Source organism: Felis catus, chromosome X, assembly GCF_018350175.1.
Source record: "Felis catus isolate Fca126 chromosome X, F.catus_Fca126_mat1.0, whole genome shotgun sequence".
NCBI classification, from domain to species: Eukaryota; Metazoa; Chordata; class Mammalia; order Carnivora; family Felidae; genus Felis; species Felis catus.
In genome coordinates, this window is record NC_058386.1 from 57,760,662 (window position 1) to 57,784,113 (window position 23,452).

The 23,452-nt window shown below is 35.3% G+C and overlaps 1 protein-coding gene across 3 annotated transcripts in view; it reads right to left on the bottom strand.

Moving 5' to 3' along the window:
• The window catches only part of TEX11 (testis expressed 11), a 244,864-nt gene that overhangs the window by 159,765 nt on the left and 61,647 nt on the right, over window positions 1-23,452 (bottom strand). For all 3 annotated transcript variants that reach the window (XM_045050778.1, XM_045050777.1, XM_006943797.4), the window contains exons 10-13: window positions 11,957-12,011; window positions 8,452-8,547; window positions 6,441-6,522; window positions 2,463-2,541 (exon numbers count right to left, since the gene is read on the bottom strand). In XM_045050778.1, coding sequence (XP_044906713.1) covers window positions 2,463-2,541; window positions 6,441-6,522; window positions 8,452-8,547; window positions 11,957-12,011 — 312 coding nt within the window. The remainder of the gene's footprint in view (window positions 1-2,462; window positions 2,542-6,440; window positions 6,523-8,451; window positions 8,548-11,956; window positions 12,012-23,452) is intronic.

Below are 23,452 nucleotides of genomic sequence, written 5' to 3' on the forward strand. Positions count from 1 at the left end.
AATGAAATATGGCCTTTTGTAGCAACATGGATGGAACTGGAGAGTGTGATGCTAAGTGAAATAAGCCATACAGAGAAAGACAGATACCATATGGTTTCACTCTTATGTGGATCCTGAGAAACTTAACAAGAACCCATGGGGGAGGGGAAGGAAAAAAAAAAAAAAGAGGTTAGAGTGGGAGAGAGCCAAAGCATAAGAGACTGTTAAAAACTGAGAACAAACTGAGGGTTGATGGGGGGTGGGAGGGAGGAGAGGGTGGGTGATGGGTATTGAGGAGGGCACCTTTTGGGATGAGCACTGGGTGTTGTATGGAAACCAATTTGTCAATAAATTTCATATAAATAAATAAATAAATAAATAAATAAATAAATAAATAAATAAATAAATAAATACATTAAAAATTTTTTTTAATTACTGGCAAATATGTATCAATTGTATATAAGAAAAAATTTTGTGTTCCAGCTTTGTAAAAACATGATGTTATCATCATCATCTCCTCTTCCATAGATATTCTATAAAAGGCTGAATGACTTCTCATCCAAAAGTCGTGTGTCAGGTAGGAGATCGGTCTGCAACAATGGTTGGCAAGCTATATAGTTGCAGGCCAAATCTAAACAGCGACCGGTTTTTATAAATAAAGCTCTATCACAGTCACTTCCATTTATTTACAGATTTTCTGTGGCTACTTTTTTCTCACACTACAACAGCAGAGTAAAGTAGGTGTGACAGAAACTTTATGCCTTACAAAGGCTAAAATATTCACTACCTCACCCTTTATAGATAGTTTACTAACTGACCTAAAATAGTGGTTCTCAGAACCACCTGAAGAACTAATAAAAAATAGAGGTCAGGGCTTACTGGAATAAGGTAGAGCTTGATCTCTATATTTTTATAAAGTACCCTAGTGAACATTTTTGATAAGTTTTATTGAGGTATAATTCCCATACCATACAATGCATCAATTTAAAGTACACAATTCAGTGGTTTTTAATATATACACAGAGTTGTGCACACATTACCCAATCAATTCTAAAACATTTCCATCACGTCAGAAAGAAGTGCCATACCCAATAGCAGTCTCTCCCCATCTTCCCCAACTCTCACAGCCCTAGGCAACCACTTGTCTACTTCCTGTCTCTATAACTGCATCTATTCTGGAAATATCATATAAATGGAATGAAACAATATGTGATCTTTGTGACTGGCTTCTTGCACTTGGCATCATGTTTTTAAGGTTCATCCATGTTATAACATGTATCAGTATTCTGTTTCTTTTTATTTTTCTTAATATTTTTAAATTTTTCTTATTTACTTTTTTTTGAGTTTATTTATTTATTTTGAGGGGAGAGGGGCAGAGAGAGGGGGAGAGAGAGAATCCCAAGCAGGCTCCGTGCTGTGCAGAGCCCAATGTAGGGCTCAAACCCACAAACTGCAAGATCATCACCTGAGCTGAAATCAAGGGCCAGACGCCCAAAAGACTGAACCACCCAGGCACCTCTTAAGTTTTTATTTTAATTTCAGTTAGTTAATGTACAGTGTTATATTAATCTCAAGATGTACAATAGAGTAATTCAACACTTCCATACGTTACACCATTTATTGGCAAATGATATTCCATGATATGGGTATACCACATTTTGTTTGCCTATTCATCAGTTATTAGATATTTTGGTTGTTTCCACATTTGAGTATTAGGAATAATATTGTTATGAACATTCACATATAAGTGTTTTATGGACATACTTTTTCTATTTAACTCAGGAGTGGAATTGCTGGGTCAAATGGTAACTATTTAACTTAGTGAGGAACTAACAGTTTCCAAAGCAACTGCCCAATTTTACATTCCCACCGTCAGTGTATGAGGGTTACAATTTCTCTATATCCTTGCCAACATATGTGATTATCTGTCTTTTTGATAATAGCCATCCTACTGGTTCAAAGTGGTTTCTCATTGTGGTTTTGATTTGCATTGCCCTGATGGCTAATGATGTTGAACATTGTTTCAAGTGCTTATTCCTCAGTAATTCTGAGGCACACTTAAGTTTGGGAACGATTAAGAAGTCTTTATGTACTTTAAGGTCCCTTTTGACATTAATGGTAACATAAAGACAGAGCCAGAGAGGTGTATTACTCATAGAACTGCACTCGTTCATGCCTTCCTGTTCCACATGACACTGCCCTGTAGGTTAACCTAGGCCTAACTCCTGTTTTATAAAGCACCAACTACCTTATTCCTTTTTCATTTTATTTCTTTTTCAAAATTTTAATGTAAATTTTAAAATTAACTTGACTATTGATTGTTTAAATCATTAATCAAGCAGTTCCATCTTCTAATTTTATCAGCATAATGGCAGATATGGTGCTATGTGAATATGGATGGATATAAATGAGTATATTCAATACATATTAATAGAAACCTTAAAAAATGTTAGTCTTTAGAGAAAAGAAAATCAATTCTGTACCTTTCATGATCCATCAGCAGTTTAGCAACGTTCAGACAAAAGTCTAGAGACATGTCAAGATGTAGTATTTCCATGACAGCTAAAAAAGAGAAGATGAAATAATCATATCAGTTTCATTTCTGAGGAAACTTAGCTATTTTCAGTAACTTTCCTTTGTTAAAAATCTACTTTCTAAACGTTTGCCATACACCACATCTTGCCTAATAATTTATCAAAATCTTTTGGGGCATCTGGGTGGTTCAGTAGGTTAAGCACCAGACTTCAGCTCAAATCATGATCTCACAGTTCATGGGTTCGAGCCCCACATTGGGCTCTACGCTGACAGTGTGAAGACTGTTTGGGATTCTCTCTCTCTCTCTCTCTCTCTCTCTCTCTCTCTCTCTCTCCCCCCCCCCACCCCACTAGCTCTTTCTCTCTCAAAATAAATAAACTTTAAAAAATCTTTTTATAAAGACATCCAATGCTAGAGTGTAGTGAAACAGGTACTCTTCTAAGGATGTTAAAGTAACTTGATACAATCTTTTTGAAAAGCAGTTTGGTAATACTATATGCTATGAACACAGTGGTTAAAAGCTTGAGACTTGAAATCAGATAGACTTATATTTGAAACCACTTGCCACCTATATGGTTATAGGCCATATAGGCTATAGTTTTTTCTGAGCCTTAGTTTTGTCATCTGTAAAATGGGGAATATATCACCACTTAGGTCTGTTGAGAGTGTTACATGAGATAATGAATGAAAATTACATAGTAAAACACCTAGAACTTAGTAAGACTCAGTAAATGACACCTGTTGTTGTTATTATGTATCCTCTCTAATGCAGAAAGTATACTTCTGAAAAGTCATCGGAAATATGGGAAGATGTTTATAAGCAAAGATATTAAAATCAGTGTAGATATAATAACAATAAAAAGGAAATATATTCTCAAATGTCCACTATAGGCAGATGATAAACTATTAATGAAACTATTAAAAGTGTTGAATATGAAATAACATAGAAAAACTGAATATGCACTAATATGAAAAATGTTTATAAGACTAGTAAGTAAAAAAATCAGAAAATAAAGCCTGCATGTATTATATGGTCAAAATTCTATAAAACAAACAAATTTAACCAAAATAGAAAAATGCTGAAATCAAATGATCAAACTGCCAGAAGTGATTGTGTTCAGATTATTTATATACCAAATAACTAACAAGTGTATTCTCTGTGCCAGGAACTATGATCAGTGCTAAGAACCCAGTAGTGGACAAAACACAAAAATCCTTATTGTACAGGAATTGTACAGTGAATGATGAAGACTATGAATATCTTTTCCATAGTCTCATGGAATGCATACGGACAACTTTTCCAAAAGTTCTCTTTAATGCGTGTTGCTACTCTTTCATAATAAAAAAAATTGTATATTTTTTCATTTCCACTTTTTTTATTTACAAAAAATACTGGTGAAATGCTAATGCCAGCAGTTAGAGTGACCATTTTATTTTTTTAAGTCTATATGTTCACTTTGAGAGACAGGTAAAGAGTGAGCAGGGGAGGAACAGAGAGAGGGGTAGAGATAGAATCCCAAGCAGGCTCCGCATTTTCAGCGTAGAGTCCCATGCAGGGCTCAATCTCACAAACCATGAGATGATGACATGAGCTGTGACACTTTCCCAATGAGCCATCCAGGTGCCCCAAGATTGACCATTCTGAGTGTAAAGTACTTTCACTAGCAAAGAAATGAACAGACTATAAAAAATGCAAGTTTCATATATTCTCTCAACACAACAAAGTAAAAGATAATTTAATATTTTAAGCTATAGAAAACTTGGATTCAGAGAAGTCTCTTAATTTGTAATCCGACATAGCAACTTCATCACTCTGAATACCAAGAAACTAGATTAAATAAAAACAATCTGGGAATAAAGAATAATTTCATTTTAAGCTCTGCTTTTTATCTGTGTTTTGGTAAAATTTGTAATGGAGAATTCTAATCTAAAATTAATCAACTCTAAAGTAGTTGACTCCAGGGGTGCCTGGATGGTTTAGTCGGTTAAGTGTCTGACTTTGGCTCAGATCATGATCTTGCAGTTCTCAAGTTTGAGCCCCACATCGGGCTCAGTGGTGACAGCTCAGAGCCTGGACCCTGCTTCAGATTCTGTGTCTCCCTCTCTCTCTGCCTCTCTCTCTCTCTCTCTCCCTCTCAAAAATAAATACACATTAAAAAAATTATTGTGGCGCCTGAGTGGTTCAGTCAGTTGAGCATCCGACATCAGCTCAGGTCATGATCTCATGTTCGTGAGTTTGAGCTCCACGTTGGGCTCTGTGCGGACAGCTCAGAGCCTACAGCCTACTTCAGATTCTTTGTCTCCCTCTCTCTCTGTCTTCTCCTGCTCGTGCTCTGCCTCTCTCTCTCTCGAAAATAAACATCAAAAAATTTCATAAAAATATAAAGTAGGTGACTCCAAAAATCTCTCTGGTCTCCCTATATTGTATTGGTTTCAGTAAACCTATTCCTCTAATTGGTTAGTTGATTTGTTTATTCTCCGACTACAAAACAAGTGGAGTTGTCCTCCTGGTTCCTAACATTTTTCAGCCTGTGTATACTGAGATGATACCATTACCTAGAGATACAGAATCCTCTATATATTTCAGCCTGAGGTCTCTTATTGATTAGCTAAAATTTTAGAGGGCACAGAAAGTTAAAGAAACTAAATTAGCACTAAATTTAGAGCTACTACTAAATTTGATTATTGTCCTATTTATTATAAATTGTTATTGTTGGGGCGCCTGGGATGATCTCACAGTTCATGAGTTTGAGCCCCGTATCTGGCTCTCCGCTGATAGCTTCAGATTCTCTGTCCCCTTCCGTCTCTCCTGCTCCCCTGCTCCTGCTCTCTGTCTCTCTCAAAAAATAAACATTAAGGGGCGCCTGGGTGGCTCGGTTGGTTAAGCGTCCGACATCGGCTCAGGTCATGATCTCACGGTCTGTGAGTTCAAGCCCCGCGTCGGGCTCTGTGCTGACAGCTCAGAGCCTGGAGCCTGTTTCAGATTCTGTGTCTCCCTCTCTCTCTGCTCCTCCCCTGTTCATGCTCTGTCTCTGTCTCAAAAATAAATAAACGTTAAAAAAATTTTTTTTAAATAAACATTAAAAAAATTTCAAATTGTTATTGTTTAATGGATAATCAGTTATTATTATACTAGAATATACTTTAATATAGTAAAAATAATGCAGCTCTATAATGCAACTATATTTTTATATAAAATTAAAGCAGGTACACATTAAAATATTTAGAGTCAATTATTTTATGACTAAACATAGTTGAAACACTATTAAGTGGTCAGTGTGCATAGAAAGACTTTTGGTAGTAGTAACAGCAATAATAGCTACAATAATATGTAACATGTTTTGCACACTCTGCACCAGGTATGGTGTGAAATGCTTTATATACATTTTCTCATTGGATTCTCAAACTAACTAATCAGGTAGACATTATTATTATATCTCTTTGAAGATGAAGAAACTGAAGCACAGAAAAATTCAGTGACTTGCCAAATGACACACAGATGTATATCAGGATGTTTACCCTGTGAGGTGTAAATTTTAGTCCCTTAAGAATTTTGAAAAATAAATAGCAGTGTTTATACAAGTGATTATAAAAAGCACAGAACTACAAAGGCTTTTTCTATCCAAAGTTAATCTTTTTTCACTGTGGTAAACAACTTCAGAAGGGTTGGGCAGCTGCAATTTTTGCTAAGCTAAAAAAAATTGGTAATTCTTATTCAGCTTTTTTCACTACCTAGTATATTTGTAACTATTCCCTTTTCCTTCTCTTTTTCTTCCTGGCTAACAATCTTCTCCCTTTCCTATGTGACCAATTTCCTTCTCAGTCACCGTCAAATTGCACCTATTATTAGCATACTATAAACGATCTGATATTCAACAAATTGGTTATGATATTCCAAAATTGTGTGTTCTTCACACAGATGATACCTTCATGGAGTTCTTCATTGGCTGTTTCACTCTTCAAGAGGATTTTCATCTTTAGGAAAATCCCAGCTGGATTTAAATGTTCCTATTTTAAACAGAGAAATCACAAAGACATTAAAACTGTAGAATGTAAAACACAGTTTTCAAATAATTGCCTGTTTTGTTACATCATAGCAGAATAACTCATGATCAAAGAAAATCAAAATTATAAAAGATCAGATCACAAAATCCAGTTTATCCCTGAGGATATTTTCTGACATTTTATTCAATCTAAATGAAATAATACAAGGGAAAAAAACACATTTGATTGAGTGGCAAGTATTTAATGGTAGGTCAATAAACTGTATAAATATAAGGCTGTATTCTTACCCTTGTAAGCAAAATTCAATGTCAATTATATTTGCTTTCTTTTGAGATTTTAATAACAATTAAGGTCCTTTGGAAACATGGTTGAATGAAATGAAAATATACTGTCTTCCCTGCAGGACATGCCTGTCAGATTTACTATTAATAACAACGTACTCTCAACAGTTTTTCCAAATCCTTGTTAGCTGGTTCTACACCATCTGTGGGTTTCTTGCCTAGGTCCACTTTTGCCTGACAGAACACATCTTTACACAGCTGGCTAAAATTAAAAGTGCAGTCTAGGCCCACAGAAGAGAAACTTTCTCTCTACAAAGCCAATCAGCTTCTACATGAACATTGTACTCAGCTCTAAACACAGCAAATAATTATAGCAATTCATGTATGAGATGCCTTAAGAATGGAAAGTCAGGGAAAGTATGCACTGGTATTAAAAGGGTTTGCAAATATAGATGACATAAATACAAATAATAAGCTGAGGTTGCAAATTTTAATTTATTGCATTACTTCATTTCCTAAAAGATACGTTGAAATAGGTCTTGGATTAAATTCCCTTTTACCTTCAGAGATGTACATGTCTCCCAAATCTTGGCAGGATCTGTTTTTCTTCAGTCTACCACACTCACACAAGTTGACATTCTGGTTTTCTCTTTGATTTCATTAACAAACAATTCCAGAGAATGGACAACACTTTGCATTCATTGTATAATCATAGATTCACTTGTATAACATTTGCACTATAGTGTCTATCCTTGTTTCCTGAAATTACACTTTCAGAAATCATAACTACCTGTTAAATCCATCAACTTTCTCCCTACAATATTCTTTTCTTTTCTGTAACTTTTCTCACTGGTGTTTCTCACTCGATTTCACGCATTCCCCAACCCACCTCCCTTCTGGCAATCACCCGGGGAAAAAAAAAAATGTAGGGCTCTTAATATGAGAGAAGCATTTTTGTTTTACCTGGTATCATCTGTGAATCGTCACTAAGTCAAGGCAATTTAATTATATGTTATTTTTTACTAAATATAAAAGATACCACCAAGGGGCACCTGGGGGCACCTGGGTGGCTCAGTTCATTAAACATACGACTTTGGCTCAGGTCATGATCTCTCACAGTTTGTGGGTCCAAGCCCCACGTTGAGCTCTGTGCTGACAGCTTGGAGCCTAGAGCCCACTTTGGATTCTGTGTCTCCCTCTTTCTCTGCCCCTCCCTGGCTCACATATACTCTCTTTCTTTCTCTCAAAAATAGACATTAAAAAATACCACCATTTTCTTTTTTACTTCTAATTTTCCATTATAATGCAATCTGTATATCATAAAAAAATAAAGAGCAGGGTGCCTGGTGGCTCAGTCGGTTAAGCGTCCCACTTTGGCTCAGAGCATGATCTCCGGGTTCATGGGTTCGAGCCCTGTGTCAGGCTGCTTTGGATTCTGTGTCTCCCTCTCTCTATATCCCCTACCCTGTTCGTGTTCTGTCTCTGTCTCTCAAAAATAAATTAAAATGTTAAAAATTTTTTTTTTAAATAAAGAGCAAATAAATTAAAAAAGCAGGAATACTGAAGCAAATGGCTAAACTAGATTTCAAAATGTGAATCAAAGCTTTAAAAATTCATTAAGTTAATATGCAAAACTAAAAACCTTTCATACCTTGTTTGCTAGGTTTACAGCATGGAGAGCCTTATCACAATATTCTCTGTCATTCCAATCCAAATAAGCAGTGGCTAGTAACCGAAGAACTTTAGCCTAGAATTAAAAATAGAAAAAGCACTCGGTCGAGGGTTAAATTGCAATACAACAGCTGCCTAGCACTTACAAAGTGACAGGCATCTTCTCAAACTTAAGTCATTGTTATGAAATAGCATTTCCTTAGGTAACCACATAGTCTTGGGTTACGTCTCATCATTATGCTGCCCACATCAAATACTGTAAGAATTTTATAACAGCTTATTTCAATTTAATACAATTGTGTTAATATAATGATTTTCCTAACAGTGTTTTAGCACTGAAGTACTTTATTATTCTCACTTTAAAAATAAAGGAAACTAAAGCACAGCAATATTCAATTTAATCATCTTCCCACCTATTGTATAGGTAGCACTGCATTAGGCCTTCATCAAAAGAGATAAATAGAAAGACACAATCCCTCTCTCAAATACTTTACAGCCTACTTGAGATTAACCAATTGGACCAAGAGCACACATACCTTCATTTTAATAGTGACTCATATACTTTCCTGTAAAGAAGATCTCTCCTAACTCAGCTAAGTTTTAAAATTAATAATGTATTCCTGAATAAGTCAGTTTCTCCAACTAGGTTTACATTGATAAGGGGAATAACTCTAGCCAGCATTGATATATTTAACTACAGACTTAGATTTTGAAAGAAGGAGCTCTATTTCACTAAAGAATCTGCCTCTAAATATAATGAGGATGTTGGGACCAGGCAAAGATAATCTTAACATATTAGAGCTCTGTAAATCTAGAGAAATGGTACTTAGTGTGTCCTATTTCTGATTTTTTAAATTCAAAAAGATGGATCAAATAAGATGTATACAATGTACTTAATATTATTATTATTATTATTATTATTATTATGGAACAACTCTCAACTTATAAACTCCCCAGAGCTTGTGTGGAGTAAATATGGCATCTCTAAGAAAACCTGTAACTATTTCATAATACTAAAAGAGTCAAATAATCAGAAAGATGTAACAAAATGAATGAATCTCAAAACCATTATGTAAGGAAAAGAAGCCATACATAAAACAGTAGATACTATATGATTCCATTTATACAAAGTTCAAGAAAAAACAAAAATAATCGACAGCCACAGAAGCCAGAATAGTGGTTTTATCTTGGGGCTATAAATGGCTATTAACCAGAAAGGGTCAAGGGAACTTTTGAGAGTCATGGAAATTTCTGTATCTTGATCTGTATGGTAGTTACAAGACTATCTAGACATGTTAAAATTCATCAGGCTGTACACTTAAGATTTGTACAATTAAAAAAAAGATTTGTACAATTTAGTATATATAAACTATACTTCAGTAAAGTGCTGCTAGCATGAAAGAAAAACTACTTCATAATCTATTTCATGATCTTACCTCTCCATACTTCACCATATGAATATGACATTTCAATCATGCTTAACTACTGTAGTCTTCCATCCCTAATCCCTCCTCCAGACATCATCTCATCTTGGTCCCTTGCCTGGTATTCTCTTCTTTCTCCATTTTCACTGTATGGACCCCATCTACTTTTCATGGCCTTCTTACCAGAAAGCTTCTTCAACTGCTCTGGCAACCCTGATATTTCCCTTTACTGTACCACACAGTTTATCACTTATTTTTCCCAATTGTTTCATTTATGATAGTTTTTAAAATCTATTTTTGAAACTTTAACTGAAGTATACAATACATACAAAAAAGTTCAAAAATCTCAACAGTACAGCTCTGAATTTTCACTAAGTTAGCACGTGTATGATAACAACATAGAAATCAAGAAACATAACATTAACAGCAACAGGTTCACCTCAAGACTCTCTTTGACATGATTTCCAAACAAGAGTAACCAATTACTTGTTTTCCAGTACCATGTAAACTTTAGCTCTACTTGCTTTTGGCATTTACATTTATGGAATCATACAGTATGTACTACTTTATAAACTGCTCTGTTTATTCAACATTGTATGTGAGAATATATCATTGCAATTATTGTAGCTCATTTATTCTCATTCCTATATAATATTCCATGTTACACTATAACAATTCTTTTATTATTTTAATTGTGCTAAAATACACATAAAATTGACTATCTTAACCATTTTTTAAGTGTATGGTTCAGTAGTATCAAATATATTCACACTGTTGTTCAACTATTACCATCACACACCTCCAAAACTCTTAATATTGCAAAATTAAACTCCGTATCCATTAAACAATAGGTTCCCATGTTCTCCTCCCTCCAAACTCCTTCAACCACCATTTTACTTTATGTCTCTATGAATTTGACTACATCAAGATACTTAAATGGAATCATACAATATTTTTCTTTTTGTGATTGGTTTATTTCACTTAGAATATTGTCCTCAAGGGGCACCTGGTCTGGCTCAGTCAGTTAAGCATCCGACTCTTTTATTTAAATATAATTTATTGTCAAATTGGTTCCCACACAACACCCAGTGCTCATCCCAACAAGCGCCCTCCTCAACGCCCATCACCCACTTTCCCCTCTCCCCCACCCCCCATCAACCCTCAGTTTGTTCTCTGTATTTAAGAGTCTCTTATGGTTCGCCTCCCTCCCTCTCTGTAACTTTTTTTTAGCATCCGACTCTTGATTTCAGCTCAGGTTACAATCCCAGGGTCTTGGGATGGAGCCCCGTGTCAGGCTCTATGCTGATCTTGCAGCCTGGTTGGGATTCTCTCTCTTCCTTTCTCTTTGCTCCTCCCCTGCTCATACTTTTTTTCTCTCTCTCTCAAAATAAATAAACATTAACAAAAATAATTCTGTCCTCAAGGTTCATCTATGTTGTAGCATATGTCAGAATTTCCTTCCTTTTTGAGGCTGAATAATATTCCATTATATTCATTTCTATTAGTTGTACGCTTCAAACAGAAGCTTTTTAAGGGTAGAAGTCATGTTTCACACTTCTCTTTTAGTCCCCAACTATCGCATTGCTAGATATACATAGGTATTCAGTTATATTTTGATTGATATACCGTAATGATAGGAAGGAAAGATGAATATTCAAACAAAATTCCATTTTGCTACGGTATATATTTTAAATTACTTTTACATCAGATTTACTTACCTAATCATATTTTACTTGATTAAATATTAAAATACCAAGCACATTCTATATGGGTAGTTAGGGGAAAATCTATATTTTTAACATGCAATAATAAAATCTAAAATTTACATAGCTAAACACTGTTCCAAGTGTTTACATATATTAACTCATGGGTATAAGAATCTACCATACAGGTAAGATTCTATTAGTATGTAATTTTATAGAAACTAATGTACTAAGATATTAATGATGTGCCCAAAGGATAATCTACTCAAAAAGGGGTGATAGACTATTATAATTTAGTAACAATAACATAAAATGTATTTCTTCAACCTACTTCTGCAATATTTAACATGATCCTTACCAGCATTTCTGGCCCAATAGTATTCTTATCCATCTTCCCAATATCATAGCTTTGGCTATCATTAAAAAAAGGAAAAAAAATACATGTTCATTTCAAATTATATTTTTAAGATTATGTATCACTAAGAAGACATGGTATAATTAGACTTTATTCCAACTTTTCTATTTTGCACTACAATATATTATTAGCCAATTAATATAGGAATATCAATTATATAAAGCAATTCTTTCAAGCTGTAAAAAAAAAAACACAATTTCCTCAGGATGTATAGCCAATAAATCAATACCATATTATTGTCCTTTTCCATATTGTTCCTATATAGATGTCCTACATATATAGTATTTTGCTGCATTAAACTAGTTCACTTGTGTACATAAGCTCTTATTCAATGAGCACATTTTAAAGTCTAAGAAATAGGAATACATTTTTAAAATAAATACAGGAGTTTTCACAGAAACAAATGCTTTAGCAATATTTATTAAGCTTCACAACACCCTTGTGAGGCACTATTAGTTCCATTTTGCAGCTGAATGGACCAATTTAGCAGTTAAGTGATTTCTAATATTTCCTAGATTGGTACTGAAAATGAGAGTGAAGGGTTGGGGAGTAGTGAAATTTGATTTCCAGTCTATGCTTTAATTAGCAAACCATATTATCTATGGGACATTCCAATAATCACAAATAATACATTAATATGAGCCTCAGGGTTTTAAAACCTAAAACTTAAAAAGCAAAACAAAGATTATTCACCATAAAATTGGTATTCCAAGGAAGGATGTCAGTAAAATTTTGGTGAGCTGAACTAAATTGAAGACATTACTTTGAAATACTCCCTTTAAAAAACTCTAAAAGACTCAAAATTACCAAACTGAGTTTTCAGATCACTAACAAGAATACAACATGAGCCTAGTTATTCTAAGCTCTATCCCATAGAATGGTCTCCTTTGGTATATTAAACCTACTTCCAGTTTTTAAAATAACCAATGAGGACAAAACTTCTGCAATGGTGGTATAAGGAGCTCTTGGACCCTCTCCCCAGTGAAACAACAATTTGCCTGGAAAAATCAATTAAAAAAACAACCAGTTAAAGTCTCTGGGAATTTTCCTAAGGGCATATGGCAAATGGAAAAACATTTCTTCAAAACAACAACAACTAAATCTCAGTAAGAACAGTGAGAGTCTGTGTCATTTGAGTCACAATCTGCTTCTATCCACACCAGCTCCCTGTGATGAAAACTACTCCAGATGGGTGCTGTCAAGAAGGTAGTAATTCCCTTTCCCTCCAGCTCCTAGACTCCTAGGCTATGGTATCACCTCGGAGGGGCAGACTGCTAGCCTGTCTTATCCTCTCCAGGCCTGTGCTGTGGAAGTGCTATTCTGGTCAGGCACAATTAGAGGACAGGATCTTCCCTTACCCACCCAGTTTTCACTCTCAGGGTAAGGACTCTTACCCTAGGTGTGACAGGTCAAGAATACTGATACCCTGATCACCTTCAACCAGACTCATTAAGCAGAGGTTCTATGCCAGGAGGGCATGCTAAGAAGATCAGCGGTTACCAATCTCCCCAACATCCACTCTGTGGATGCTACCAAAAGAAGCAAGCCATGCTCCCCTTACCAACTCCAGTGGTGTGGCACACAGGTTCTGCCCAGGGGAAGAAACAGGCAATAAAGAAAAAAGAGTTCAGCATCTATGCTTGAGAGGACTGACTTATTTGGAATGAAGCAAAAAGTTCCTGCCTGAGGACACTGTCAAAAACAAGGGAAATTTTGGTAGTGAGCAATTTAAGAGGGGGTTGGTAGCTCTGTGGTAATAGTAGCAACAAATGAAATAGCAGACCAGAAAGATTTTTAACAGAGAGAACCAGGGAAAGGGATAGCCAAGAAGAATAATGTGGGAGGTCACACTCATCCCTGGGGATACAGAAGGCTATGCATATGCTCTAGCTGCACCCCCTCAGGAGCAACCAGAAGGATATGTGGGGCAGACTAGAAAGCATTCCTCAAGGCACACACATATACATCAGCAAAAAGCCCTAAGCCTGGGACGCCTGGGTGGCTCAGTCGGTTAAGCATCCTCTTGATCTCAGCTCAGGTCTTGATCTCAGGATCATGCTTACGTACAAGCCTTACAGTTGGGCCCCACGCTGGGAGTGGAGCCTACTTAAAAAAACAAAACAACCCTGGGCCTGAGTGGCTCAAGTGACTTAAGTAGAACCTCTTACCAAATGCAGAAAATTTAACTACTCTGATCCAAGGTAATGGTAAGGAAGCTAAACTTAAAAATCAAATCACACTTCCAGTTTTCAGTTCCACATGTAAGGAACTTGGAAGTCACTACTTCATCCTAACAAGTAAAAAGCTGTAAAGACTAAAAAATCAACAACTCTTCTTGGATCTCTAAGAGAGGGGAGGACAAAGGGCAAACCACTGGCCCCCACATTGGAGAGATGGACAGGCAAATACAAGGAACTGTGGCTTACCACAGGAAGGACTCACCAGTGGAAACTGCCAAGGGAACCAGTGCTGAGGCAGGAAACTGTGAACTATAATTGACAGATTGCTGGAGGTTCATTGTGAACAAGTCTGAGAACTTAAAAATCCAGGAAAACATAGTCTTAGGGGGATACAGACAATATTGTCAGATTTACCCCCAGGAGCTCAAGATTCCCATAGTAAATATCAAAGAAAATCCTCTTGGGCTCTGTCAGGAATTGATGATAAGGAACCAATCTGTTCTTAACAAGGCCTGCCTTCAAGGGAAACTAGTGTCTAACTTCCTGGGGTATTATCAGAGACTAACTGACCTGGGGAAGAGAAACACTCAACTCTAGACTACTCTAGCCAGGCTATACTACCTAGGAGTGAAAAAAAAAAAAAACTGGTAAATATTTGTGAAGTTCACAGTTCAGAGGCATATACTCACCAAAAGACTAAGAACTAAACACAGGACTATAGAACTCTTACCCTCCCCAACACCTAACCACCATGTTAGTAGAGACCTATTTACAGGGGTGCCTGGGTGGCTCAGTCGGTTGAGCATCTGACTTCGGCTCAGGTCATGATCTCATCAGTTGATGAGTTTGAGCCCCAAGTCGGGCTCTGTGCTGACAGCTCAGAGCCTGGAGCCTGCTTCAGATTCTATGTCTCCCTCTCTCTCTGCCCCACCCCTGCTCATGCTGGCTCTCTTTGTCTCAAAAATAAACATTTAAAAAAGACCTATTTACAGCAGTTCCTTTTACCCAGTACAACATGTCAAGTTATCAAGAAAAAAATCACAAGGAATACCAAAAGGCAAAAAGAAACACAATTTGAAGAGACAGAGAAAGCACTGGAACCAGATATGGCAAGGATATTAGAATTAACAGTCCAGAAATTTAAAATAAGACAGATGGGCAATGTAAGCAAAGAGATGGAAATTCTAAAAAAGAACCAAAAAGGATTGCTAGAACTAGAAATGACTGTAAATGACATGAAGAATGTCTTTGATGGGCTTTTTAATAAACTGGACATGGCTGAGGAAACAATCTATGAGTATCCTTGAAAACAAAAAAGCAAAGGAAAGAAAGACTGAAAAAAAAAACCAGAACAGAATATCCAAAAACTATGGCACACCTACAAAAGTAACAACGTAAGTATAATGGGAATACAAAAAGGAGTTAAAAGAGAAAAAGAAACAGGAGAAATACTTTGAAACAATAATGAATGAGAATTTCCCTAAATTAATGTCTGATATCAAACCACAGATCCAGGAATCTCAGAGAACACTAAGCAGTATAAACACCAAAAAAAAAAAAAAAAAAATTACACCTAGGGATATCATTTTCAAATTACAGAAAATCAAAAATAAAGAAAAAATCCTTAAATAAGCTAGAAGAAAAAATACCTTATCTATAAAAGTACAAATAATTACACCCAACTTCTCAGAAACCATGCAAGCAAGAAGAGAATGCAGTGAAATATTTAAAGTGTTGAGAGAAAAATACCACTAACCTAGAACTCTGAACCCTAAGAAAATATCATTCAAAAGTAAATGAAAAATAAAGACTTTCTCAGATAAACAAAAACTGCGAGAATTTGTTGTCGGTAGACTAGCCTTATAAAGAATGTTAACAGAAGTTCTTTAGAAAGAAGGGAAATAATACAGGTCAGAAACTCGTATCTGTATAAAATAAGGAAGAGCATCAAAGAAGGAAGAAATTAAGGTAAAATAAAAACTTTTATTTTTCTTAATTTTTCTAACAGAAAACAATTTGAAATAATAGCAACAATATATTCAATTATGTATGCTTATTTATAGGCTATATATATATGTATATGTATATATATATATACATGCTTAGAATAAAGTAAAATAAATGACAGCAATGATACAAATGGATGGGAAGGGGAATTCTGAAGAATTCTTACAAAGTACTGACACTACTCATGAAGTGGTATAGTGTTATCTGAAAGTGGACTTGGATTAATTGTAAATGTATATTGCAAACTCTGGGGAAGCCACTAAAAAAGTTAAAATAAAAAAGAAGTGGGGCACCTGACTGGCTCAGTTGGTGGAGCATGCTTCTCTTGATCTCGAGATTGTGAGTTTGAGCCCATGCTGGGTATAGAGATTACTTAAAACTATAATCTTTAAAAAAAGTAGTATAACCTATAATGCTAATGAGAGAAAGATGGAATCATAGAAAATACTCAACTAAAACCACAAATGACAGTAGGAAAAAAGCACAAAGGCAACAAATAGACAACAGTAATGAATATTGTAGATATTAATCCAACAATATCATCATCACTTTGAATTTCAATGGTCTAAATATACCAATTAAAAGACAGACTGTCAAAGTGGATCAAAAAATATACCCCAACTCTGTGTTGTCTATAAGAAAACCACTTTAAATATAAAGACACATAGAGATTAAAAGTAAACAGATAAAGAAAAAATATACCATGCTAAAATTATCCAAAGAAAGCAGGAGTAGGTATATTAATTTCAGCGAGCAGAGTTCTAAGTAAGGGAGGGGCGCCCGGGTGGCTCAGTTGGTTGAGCATCAGACTTCGGCTTGGGCCATGATCTCACTGTCCGCGAGTTCGAGTCCTGCATCAGGCTCTGTGCCAACAGCTTGGAGCCTGAAGCCTGCTTTGGATTCTGTGTCTCCCTCTCTCTCTCTCCACCTCCCCCCGCTCGTGCTCTGTCTCTCTCTCTCAAAAATAAAATAAAAACATAAAAAATTAAAAACAAAACAAAATAAGGGAAAGTATTAGGGATAAGGAAGGGCATAACATAATGATAAAAGGGTCAAAACTCCAGGAAGACATACAATTCTTAATGTGTATGAGCCTAACAGAGCATCAAACTGTGTGAGGCAAAAACTGATAGAACAGCAAAGAAAAATAGATGAATTTACTATCATTGTTGAATATTTCAACACCACTCTCTCAGAAATAGAGCAGGCAAAAAAACAAACAGTAAGAACATAGTTGAACTCAACAACACCATCAATCAATTGGATATAACTGACATCTATAGACTACTACATCCAATGACAACAAAATACACATTCTTACCAAACTCATATGGAACATTTACCAAGATAAACCACATTGTGGGCTATAAAACAGACTTTAACAAATTTATAAGTATAGAAATCATATAATGTCTGCTCTCCGGCCACAATGGAATTAAACTAGAAGTAAATAATGGAAAGATAACTGAAAAATCCCAAAATATGTGGCGATTAAACAATACCCCTCTAAATAACACATGGGTCAAAGGAGAAATTTCAAAATAAGTTTAAAAATATTTTGTACTAAATGAAAATGAATACACTACTTATTAAAATGTGTGAGATGCAGCAAAAGCAGTGCTTAAAGAAAAAGTTATATCACTGAAAATATAGATTAGAAAAGAAGACCTAAAATCAATAATCTAAGTTTCCACCTTAAGTAACTACAAAAAGACAAGCAAATTAAATCCAAAGAAAGCAGAAGGGAAAAACTGAAAAGAATTAGAGCAGAAATCATAAAACTGAAAACAAGAAATCAACAGAGATCAATAGAGTAAACTCAATGAAACCAAAAGCTGGTATCTGAAATTATCAGTAAAACTGATAAGCCTCTAGCCAGGCTAACTAAGAAAAAAAGAGAGGACACAAACTATTACTGTCATAAATGAGGGGCGCCTGGCTGGCTCAGTTGGTAGAGCTTGTGACTCTTGATCATCAGGTTGTGAGTGGGATGTTGAGTGTGGCGATTACTTTTAAAAAAATCGTAAAAAACAAACAAACAAAAAAAACCCCAAACCAAGAAAAAGGGGACATCACTACAGATACCATGAAAATTTTAAGGGTAATAAAGGAATACTATAAATAACTAAATAACTCTGTGCCCACAAATTTGATAACCTAGATTAAATGGACCAATTACTTGAAAGATATAAGCAGGGGAGTGTGGGTGGCTCAGCCTATTAAAGGTCCAAATTCGGCTCAGGTCATGATCTTACAGTTCATGGGTTCAAGCCCCACATCGGGCTCTGTGCTGACAGTGCAGAGCCTGCTTCGAATTCTCTCTCTCTCCCTCTCTCTCTGCCCCTCCCCGACTTGTACTTTCTCATTCTCTCAAAATAAAGTTTAACAATGTTTGAAAAAAAAGATACAAGCAGCCAAAACTCACACAAAAACAGTCTAAATAGGCCATTATCTACCAAAGAAATTGAATAAAAACTTAACAATATCCCAAAACAGAAAGCACCAAGCTCAGATGTGCTCACTGGTAAATTCTACTAAACATTTAAGGAAGAAATTATACCAATTGTCTACAATCTCTTTATGACAGAAGCAGATGGAATACGGCCTAACTCATTCTATGAAGCCAGCATTACCCCAGTCAGACATTACAGGAAAACTATGACCCAATACATGTCATGAACACAGATGTAAAAATACTCAATAAAATATTAGCAAATCAAATCCAAAAAATAATTTTAAAAAATTATACACAACAACAAAGTGAAATTTATCTCAGGTATGCAAGGCTGGTTCAACATTCTAAGTCTATATGAAGTGGCAAAAGATGAGAATAGACAATACAATATTGCAGGACAAGACTGCAGCTACACAACTTTAAGGTTTATTATAAAGTTACAGCAATCAAGATAGTGCATTATTATGGTAATCAAGGAATTGGCTAAAGAAAATACAAATGGATTAGTAGAACAGAATAGAGAGCCCCCATAAATACCTTAAACTGATCTTTGGCAAAGGAGCAAAGGCAATACAATGGATCAAAGATAAAGATAGTCTCTTCAAACAAATGATGATGGAACAACTGAACATCAACATGCTCCCCCCACAAAAAAAGAATCCAGACACAGACCTTACATCTTTCACAAAAATTAACTCAAAAAGGATCATAGATCTAAATGAAAAGTGCAAAACTATAAAACTTCTAGAATATAGGATAAAACCTAGATGATGATCTTGAGTATTGTGATACCTTTTTAGATACAATACCAAGGAAACAATCCATGAAATAAATGACTGATAAGCTAGGTTTCATTAAAATTTAAAACTTCCTGGGGTCCCTGACTGGCTCAGTTGGTAGGGCATACAACTCTTTACCTTGGGGTTGTAAGTTCAAGCTCCATGTTGGGTATAGAGATTACTTAAAAATAAAATCTGTAAAAAAGTAAAAAGTAAAAATAAAACTGCTTTGTGAAAGACAGCATCAAGAGAATTGGAAGATAAGCCGCAGATTCAGAGAAAATATTTGCAAAAGACACATATAATAAAGGACTGATATGTAAAATATACCAAAAAAAAACTTTTAAAACTCAACAGTAAAAAAAAATAAACAACTCAATTAAAACATGGTCCAAAGTTCCTAACAAATACCTCACCAAAAAAGATATACAGACAGCAAATAAGACTATTAAAAGATGTTCCACATCATATGTCATGAGGAAAATGTAAATTAAAACAATAATAAAATAAATGCCAGTACACACCTATCAGAATAGCCAAAGTCTAAAACACTGACAAGCACCTAATACTGGTGAGAATGTGGAGTAATAAAGCTCTCATACATTGATGGTGAGAATACAAAATTATACAGCCACTGTAAGAGAGTTGGGTGGTTCCTTGCAAAACAAAATATATTCTTAGCATAACCCAGCAATCACGGTCCTTGGTATTTACCCAAAAGAACGGAAAACATATGATCATACAAAAGTCTGCACGTGGACGTTTATAGCAGCTTTATTCATAATTGACAAAATTTGGAAGCAACCACAATGTCCTTCAGTAGGGAAATGGACAAATTGTGGAACATGCAGACAATGGAATATTATATAGCACTAAAAATAAATGAGCTATTGAGACAAGAAAACACATGGAGGAAACACGAAACATTATTACAAAGTGAAAACAAAAAGCCAATCTGAAAATGATATACTATATGATTCCAACATTCCAGAAAAGGCAAAATTATCGGGACCAAAAAGATCAGTAGTTTATAGAGTTTAGGGAAAAGGGAGGGATGGACAGGCAGAGCACAGAGGATTTTTAGGGAAGTGAAACTATTCTGTATGATACTAAAATGTTGTAATGGTGGATATATGTCATTATACATTTGTCTAAACCTGTAGAATATACAACAAGAGTGAACCCTGAGGTAAACTATAGAATTGGGGGATTACAATGTGTCAATGTAGGCTCATTCTTAGTAAAAAATGTACCATTCTGGTGAGTGATGTTGATTAGGGTTAGGCTATGAATGTGCAGGATCAGGGGGCATGTGGAAAATCTCTGTACCTACCTCTCAAATGTGCTGCAAACCTGAAACTTCTCTAAAACATGTCTTTATTCAAAAATCATATTGCACTCATATTTGAGGGTCTGGGAGGTTGTGCACATGCCCAAGACTGCCCTCTCAGGCATGATCAGAAAAATAACCTACTAGCTATTAGCCCCTGGCTGAATGGAGAGCAAAATAATAAACTCACTGAACTATGAAAACAACCTCTAAGTCAAATACACATCCAACAGGAAAGAGTGAATATCTAACTGGCTACGGGACCTTACATACAACCTTTGACCAACAAGTGGCTTATGTGGCTGCAGAGGTGAAGCCTAGAAAACCACAGAAAGACAAAAACAAGGGGAAAAACTCTGAGCAGGAACATTATAGGTCACACACTGTGAGAAAAATAAACAGAATTAGTCCAGTCAAATGACCAAATAAATAAACGAACAATAAAAAGAACAGTAAGTTCCAGAAAGGGGAGAAATTGGTATGCAGACTTGCTGCCAGATATTACCCAAAATATCTAGTTTTCAACAAAATATTACAATACATGCAATAAAAACAGTAAAGTGTGACTTATACAGAGGATAAAGAGAAGGCAACAGAAACTGCCTTTGAGAGGTCCCAGATATTGCACTTCAATACTTCAAAGCCGCCATTATAAACATATAGTTCTTTAAAGAACTATAGGAAACCATATTTAAAATATTAAAGGAAGGCATGATAACAATGATGCAAACAGAGAATAAGAGTACAACAATTAAGGGGCGCCTGGGTGGCCCAGTCGGTGAAGCGTCCGACTTTGGCTCAGGTCATAATCTCACGGTTCATGGGTTTGAGCCCCACATTGGGCTCTGTGCTGACAGTTCAGAGCCTGAAGCCTACTTCAGATTCTGTGTCTCCCTCTCTCTCTCTGCCCCTCCCCTGCTCAAGTTCTCTCAAAATAAATAAACATTAAAAAAAATTAAAAATAAGAGTATAACAATTAAATGACAGGAATTATAAAAGAACTGAGTAGAAATTCTGAAGTTGAAAAGTAAAATAACCGAAATAGAAAATGCACTAGAGAGGCTCAAAAATAGATTTGAGCAGGCAAAAAAAAAGAATATATAAACTTGAAGATAGATTGATAGTGATTATACAAATCTGAAGAACAAACAGGGAAAAAGAGTGGAAAAAAAGAATAGAGCTTCAAAGACATGTCAGACATCATTCAGTATAACATATGCATGAGAGTACTAGAAGGAGAAAAGCAAGAGAAAGGAATAGAAAATATATTCAAGGAAATAATGGTTGAAAACTTCCCAAATTTGATGGAAAACAATAATCTACACATCCAAGAAGTTTAATGGACTCCAAGGAGGATCACACATAAACAAATCCATGCCCAGACACATTATGGTCCAGTTACTGAAAGTAAAGATAAAGAGAAAATCTTGAAAGCAGTTAGAGAAAAATGACTCATCATTTAAAAGGAAATAATAAGATTAAAAGCTGGCTCCTTATCACAAATTATCAGTACCAGAAAGCAGGGATGACGCATTCAAAGTGCTTAAAGAGAAAAAACTGTCAACTAAGAATCCTATATCTAGAGACACTATTTTTCAAAAGAAGACTAAATACATTCCTAGATAAACAAAAACTGAAAGAATTTCTTGCTAGCTGATCTGCCTTACAAGAAATACAAAAGGACATTCTTCAGGCTGAAAGCAAATGACCCCAGAAAATAATGTGAATTCATAAGAAGAAAAGTGTTAGCAATTATTTGAATAATTATAAAAGACAATATGACTACATATTTCTTATTTCCTCCCTTATTTAGAAAGCAGCTACATAAATATCTATAAAATTTTATTGTTGGGGCATTACGTATTTAATATATTTTTACTATGACAACACAAAGAAATGAGTGGAAATAAAGATATAAGTAGGGTAAGGAAATAAGACCAAATGTTAACTTAAATCTACAGGAATAAATGAAGAAAACCAAAACTGATGAGAAGGCTAATTATATGAAGCAATAATTATAACCATGTATTGTTGCGTGTTTAAATATATGTAGGCACATGTACAATGAGCATAGCAAAAAAAGAGAAAAGGGAATCAAGTCAATATAGAAGTAAAACTTCTGTAATTTACTGAAAGTTAATATAAATCTGAAGTAACTTCTAATAAATTAAGATGTATAATTGTAAGCCCAAGAACAACCATAAAGAAAATGAAGAATATATAATTTTAAAAATTATTTAACAATTTATTTTTTTTTAACGTTTATTTATTTTTGAGACAGAGAGAGACAGAGCATGAATGGGGAAGGGGCAGAGAGAGGGAGACACAGAACTGGAAGCAGTCTCCAGGCTCTGAGCCATCAGCCCAGAGCCCGACGCGGGGCTCAAACTCACGGAAGGTGAGATCCTGACCTGAGCTGAAGTCGGAGGCTTCACCGACTGAGCCACCCAGGCGCCCCTATTTAACAATTTAAAATGGTATACTCTAAGATATCCATTTACAAGACCCAGCAATTCCACTCCTAGGTATATACACAAAAGAAGTGAAAACAGGGACTTGAGCAGATACATATATACCAATGTTTACAGTATTATTATTCACAATAACAAAAAAGATGGAAATAACCCAAATTTTCATCACCTGGTGAATGGATAAACAAAACATGGTAAATCCATAAAACTGAATATT